Here is a 5,669-nt window from a genome sequence, read left to right on the forward strand (position 1 = left end):
CAGCGTGTCTGGGGTCTGGGGTCTGGGGAGCTGGGTGCATGCGTAGCCGCATGGGGGGGGTGCGTGTGTGCGTGTCTCAGGGCCACGGGTGTAGGCACGGACAGAGGTGAGTGCGGGTACCCCGAGGTGAACCTGCACCCCATCACCTGGGTCCGCCTGCACCTTCCTGCTGATGTCGTGGCATCTCTCGTCCCCCCTGGCCCCCAGCGGTGGGAGCCCAGGGGGTCACCTGCAGAGGTGACCTGGGCAGCTTCTCCCTGGTGTGAACTGTGCAGGAGAGGTGTCCTGGGGATGGCGCCATCCATCTTCTTACCCTCAGCCCGCGTTTTCCCCAGGGGCTGACTAGCCTATCGGTGACAATTCAAGACAGTGGCCAGTCTGTGGCTCCCCTCGCTGGGTCTCGTCTCTTCTGGAAACTGGACTCCGTGCTCCTGTTAAAGTACCACCACCACCACCACAGCAGCAGGGGCAGGAGCGGGTCAACCACTGCCTCCACCCTGCGCTTGCACAGGGCAGTGCCCAGAGAGCTGGGGTCTGAATCCCAGGCCTTGGGTTCATCTCTCTCTCCCCGTCCTGGGAGGTCACACCCTCCTAGCCTTCATTCTTCACCTGCAAAGTAAAGGAACCGAATATCTGAAGTTGGAGTGAAACCCAGAGTGGGGAAGGGAGAGGCACTCGAGCCCGGGACAGAAGCAAACATCTGCCGGCCTGCCGCGATCCCCGACTCCGCTCACAAGCAAAACTGTCCTGCCCCTTCCTTGCATCGAGTTCCAAAAATACTGCTTGAAAATCGTCTTCAGTTTGCTGAGTTTGGAGCACCCGATTTCTTAAAGTTTGCGTGCAAGTCTCGCCCTCCTCTGAGCTCTGGTAACTCACAGGGTGGAGTAAGGAGATGATTCTAGAAAGGCAGGGGTGGGGGGCATAGCAATCGTGCTGGGACAGCGGCGATAATGGCCAGTCCTTCTGTGTTCCACGTGGGAAGACCTAATCTAAAAAATATTAACCTTGTCAACACTCTAGGAGGTAGACAGCATTCTTACCCCAATTTTCGGGCAGTGGGACGGAGGCACAGAGAAGTTAGGGGACCAGCTAAACGTTACCCAGCTGGGGTCCCCCCATGCCTTGTGTGTCCTTGGGGCTCAGGAGCTGGGGTCTTCCCCTACTGGACAGAGAACCTACAGACGTCACAAGCCCCTCTGGATGGCCAGAATCAAGGTAGGGACAGAGAGCCCCCCCCCACAGCGGAGCCACTAGGTTGGGGGTGAGCCTCCCCCCAGAGGAGCCAAGGCAACACCAAAAGCTGACTCTTGTCCTGGCCAGTCCTTCCCCATTAAGCCCCTCCCCCTGGGGTGGGGGTGGGGGTCCTTCAGCCTCTGCTTTCCTCCCCAGGTTCCTCCCCCGTGGGCTCTATCTCAGGGATTCACACTCCCCAACTCCCCTCACCCCACCTCGGAGTCCCCTATCTCTCTCCTCACCTCCCCCTTTCCCATCCCTCGGGGCTCGGGCCTCCTCCCTCCCCTCCCCCACTCCGTACAGGGGTCCTTTCTGATACCCCAGTCCGCCTGGGTTCCTCCACACCTCGCACCCCCACACCCCAAACCCTCTCCTCTCAAACTACTCCCTCCACCCCTGAGGGCTCTGGCCCCTGCCTCCGCTAAGCATCTCCCCCTAACCTCTACTGGATCCCTTCCACCGCTCCCCGAGGCGGGTCCCCACTGAGGGCTCCATCTCGGGGTCTCCTTCCCCCCTCGGGGATCCCGTCTCCCCACTTCGTCTCTCCTCTTACTCGCACCCCCCCCCCGGAGGAATCCCGCCCCTTCTTCTCCTCTCCCTCTGGGACTTCCCCCTCCACCTCTCCCTCCCTCCCATCCTCCCCGGCGGGGCTCTCCCCAGCCCCGTGACTCCCGGGGGACCGCCGGGGTTTTCCTCCCGCGCCCACGTAGGGCTCCGTGGAAAGGTCGCGGCCTGCGGCGCAGCCCACCCCGTCCCCCTCCTAGCAGGGCGCAGGGACACGCTGCCGCCCAGGCGCCGCAAGCCCACCCCGCAGGCCTGGGGCGGGAAGAGTGAGGCGGGGTGGGGCGGGCAGGCGCGAGCCCAGGCTCCCAGCCCCGGGGGCAGGGGAGTCACCGCGCCTGCAGCTTCAGGAGAACCGGGAGGTGACGGGTCCTGGCCCTGGCCAGACGGTTTCGGTTTAGAGCAAAGCACAGCCCCCGGCCGAGCCCAGCTGGGCTGGGAGCACGACTTCTGTGAGTTTTTTGCTTGTTGATCTTGGTTTGAGGAAAGAAAAACTTTTTTTCCTGTAGTGCAGTGAGGAAGCCTGTTCCGGGAGGGAGAACGCATGGGTGGTGGAAGGCCCCTCCCTGGGGGTTGTCTGGAGGAGCTCTCCCTGCAAGCCCACCAGCCCTGCCAAGGCAGCTGCGAGCCCTGAGCCCGCTCCTGTCCAGGTGCCCTCCTGACCTCTCTGGACCTGGGGCTGGTGGCGGCTGGGAGGCCAGGGGCTGCAGCCTGCTTCCCAGGGGTGCGTCTCTCTAGGCCTGGAGCTTGGGGCCGGCTCCAGCACAGCCCGAAACAGCTGTGGCACAGCAGCCAGGTTTCGTAATAAACCGGTCTTTTAATTGCTATGGGGCAGGAGGAGGGAGGATTAAAAAAAAAAAAAAAAAAAAAAAGAGGCCAAGGTTTGTCAGCGAGGTTGGCGCCGGCTGCAGAGAGAAGAGGTACTGTTTCTGCAGGGGAGCCGGGCTGCTAGCAGCGACTTAGGTAACACTTCCTGGTGAGCCTGCGGAGGAGGCTTGGGGGGCAGTGCTGCTGGGGCGCAAGGGGGGGGCGCGAGGTCCTGGCCTCTCTCAGAGGCGGCAAAAACACAAGAACCCAGAAGCTCTAGAAGTTTATTACAAGGTCATCGTAGAAGTAAAAATACGTGTATCTGTAGCTTTCCGGCTCTCTCAGTGGTTCAAGTAACAAGTGCAAGTAACAAAATAGATGGTCCTTGACGTTTGCAAACTGGGAGTTCATGGGTACAGAGCAAGGTCAGCCCCAGCTCCCAAGTCCCGAAGTCTCGTCCTGGCAAGGGTGCAGACCCTCGCGCCCGCGAGTCCCATGCAGATGGCAGCGCCTGTCTCAAGAAGGGTGAGGACGCCGTCGGTCTCACTCCACCCCGAGTGTGGAGTCTGGGCCCTCCACTGTGGGGGAGGCCACGGCTCCCCCACTCCAGCTGCTCTGTCGCAGAGCCTGAGCTCCAGCTTCCCCTCTCCTGCTGGCCTGGGTCCCCCTCTTCTTCTTTCACGGGGGCCGCAGCGGGTGCTGCTCCCGGCTCACCGCCCTGGGGGCGGCTGCGTGCTCCCCTCTTCTCCGATGATTCTGCCCCCACGGTCTCACAGGTTGGGTTGTTTTGGGGGGTTGTTCTGGGGGGGAGGGATCAAATATTTATTTTATTTTTATTTTTGGTAGCAACCCAGCAGGTTGATGCTGGGAAGGGTCTCAGCGCTCCTGGAGGGAGATGTAGGGAACCCACTGGTTGTTCCCTCGGCTCTCTTCGCAGTAACTGGCGACCTCCACCAGGCCGTGGCTTTTCCAGGCATCTGTGTGAGGGTTCTGCGGCGGGGGGAAAGAAGGGGTTCAGTGGGAGCCCCAGGAGTGGGCAGGGAGCCTCCCTCTCCCAGGGCCCCTCTGGGGAAAACAGGCCAGCTCAAAATAGCTCCCCCGGGAAGGAGGGCCAGCCGGGGCTGCCCACGGGACGTTCCGATCGTGGCTGAGCGCTGAGCTGGTGCGAGGCCGGCCAGCTCAACTTTGTTGACAAACAGACCCAGGTGCCTGGGCAGGGTGGGGCACGTCCCAGGTCCAACTCACCGTGACCAGGAGGCAGTGCAGGTCTCGGGGCTCGGTGGTGCCCTGGGTCTCCGCTGGCTCGCCCAGCAGCTGGGCCAGACGCTGCATGCCTGACACCCGGACGATGTTAATGTCGTTGTCACAGCAAAAGGACTGGATGAGCGTGAAGTGGATCTGCAGAGCGATGTCATCCTCCTCCTCCTCATCAATGGCCAGAAGGCACAGGACCACACTGTCAGGGTCCCTAAGGGGGCCAGAGGAAGGAGATGGGTCAGCTGGGGGCTGCGGAAAGGCCGCTGTGCACAAGGGAGTTTCGAAAAGCAAAGAGAAACCGAAGGCGCCTAAGGGATCCCGTGTGCATGCAGGGGGAAGCAAGGTGGGGAGATGCACGTTTGGGGATATCTGGGGGGAAGCACAGCAGCAAATATGGTGGTGGGCACTTGCCAATGCTGCAGTCAGGATACTGCAACCCACCTCCCAAAGCAAGCACAGAGGCCCTCGCTCCACAGCGGGACGCGTGGGGGAAATCCTAGCCCTGCGCGAGAGAGGGGTGCAGCAGGGGTGGTGCAGAGCGGAGGGGGTCCCCACCCGCGCCCAGTTCGGGGACGGTGTGTGACTCACACATTCATCAACTTGGCTGACTCGTACACCCCCACGGTGAGGCGGTCCTGGCACTGCGCGGCCACCAGCAGCTCCTCCACCGCGGCGCTCACGGTCTGCATCCTGGGGTCAGGAGAGAAGGAGGGTCAGCGCTCCGCCGGGCCGGCCACCGATCGATCGGGATCCCGCCCGGCCTGGCTGACCTCAGGGGGCCACAGCCCGGGCTACTTACTTCTGTGCCGCGTTGTCGCACGCCACGAGCTCTTCCAACGTCATGTTGCAGTTATAATCCACAGTGGAAAGCAGCCCAGACAGTCCCAAGCGAGAAAATGCAAAATCCGAGGCCGCAAAGCCCAAAACCTTCCCACGGAGCCCGCGCGCTCGTTCAAGACCTTCGGAAGGCAGCGAAATCCTCCCCCAAAGAAGGGGGCGAAAAAGGCAAAATCCTCAGCAAGAGTAATCCGCACCGCAGCGAAGAAACGGACCGCGTCCACGGCTTCAGCGATCTGAGCCCGCGGCCGCCGGCGCGGACATTTATAGACTCTCGCCAGAGGCGTGGCCTCGGCGGCGCGTCCGCCCCTCCTATTGGCGAGCCAACAAAGGCGAGAGAAAGGCCCGCTTCGGTTGGCCGACGCGGGCAGGGGGCGGGGCGCCGCGTGGGGGGGCGCCCACGTGGGGGCGAGAGCAGGGAGGAGGGCGCGGGGGGGCGGCGGGGAGCGTGAGTGCCAGAAAAGAAAAAAAAAAGCAGAAGTTTTCCTCCTGATTTCCCGGCAGCTGCACCGCGTTTCGGGGCGCGCGCGGGATTTCCAGCGCGCAAGGCTGGCGCGGCCTCGGGGGGGGGGGGGGCTGGAATCCCCTCCTGGTCCCGGGAGAGTCCCCGGCCCGCGCCTTTCCCAAGTTCTGCTGAGGGCCTGCAGGAGGAGGGTCCCAGCTTGCAGTCCGATCCCTCCCAGGCGGTGTGTGTGCGGGGGAGTGGGTGGCTGACTGCGGGACCCCAAACCCTGAGTGACTTAACCTCTCCGGGACCCTGTGTCCCAACCTAATGCCCCGCGACGCCGGCCTCACCGGTTTGGAGGGAGCGTTAAGTTCAGTAAAAGGTGCACAGTGGTCGATAGACGGCGGCGGACGCAGGAGGCCGCTTCGAGGCCCCCCAAAACCGCGAACTGCGAAGGCGGCCTCTGTGTCACCTGCCCCAGGAGAATGCGTCCCGGCCACATGGAGTTGCAGGAAGCATGACATAAAAT

At 62.8% G+C, this 5,669-nt stretch overlaps 1 protein-coding gene across 1 annotated transcript; it reads right to left on the minus strand.

The window, feature by feature from the left end:
- Positions 1-2,871: 2,871 nt before the first annotated feature.
- GADD45B (growth arrest and DNA damage inducible beta) lies at positions 2,872-4,925 on the minus strand. The gene is made up of 4 exons (XM_047707181.1): positions 4,658-4,925; positions 4,447-4,548; positions 3,847-4,069; positions 2,872-3,591 (listed from the first exon to the last, which is right to left on the minus strand). Exons 1-4 carry the CDS (start codon positions 4,699-4,701, stop codon positions 3,478-3,480), a joined length of 483 nt encoding a protein of 160 aa, XP_047563137.1. The 5' UTR covers positions 4,702-4,925; the 3' UTR covers positions 2,872-3,477.
- Positions 4,926-5,669: the final 744 nt, after the last annotated feature.

This window comes from Lutra lutra, chromosome 1, assembly GCF_902655055.1.
Source record: "Lutra lutra chromosome 1, mLutLut1.2, whole genome shotgun sequence".
NCBI classification, from domain to species: domain Eukaryota; kingdom Metazoa; phylum Chordata; class Mammalia; order Carnivora; family Mustelidae; genus Lutra; species Lutra lutra.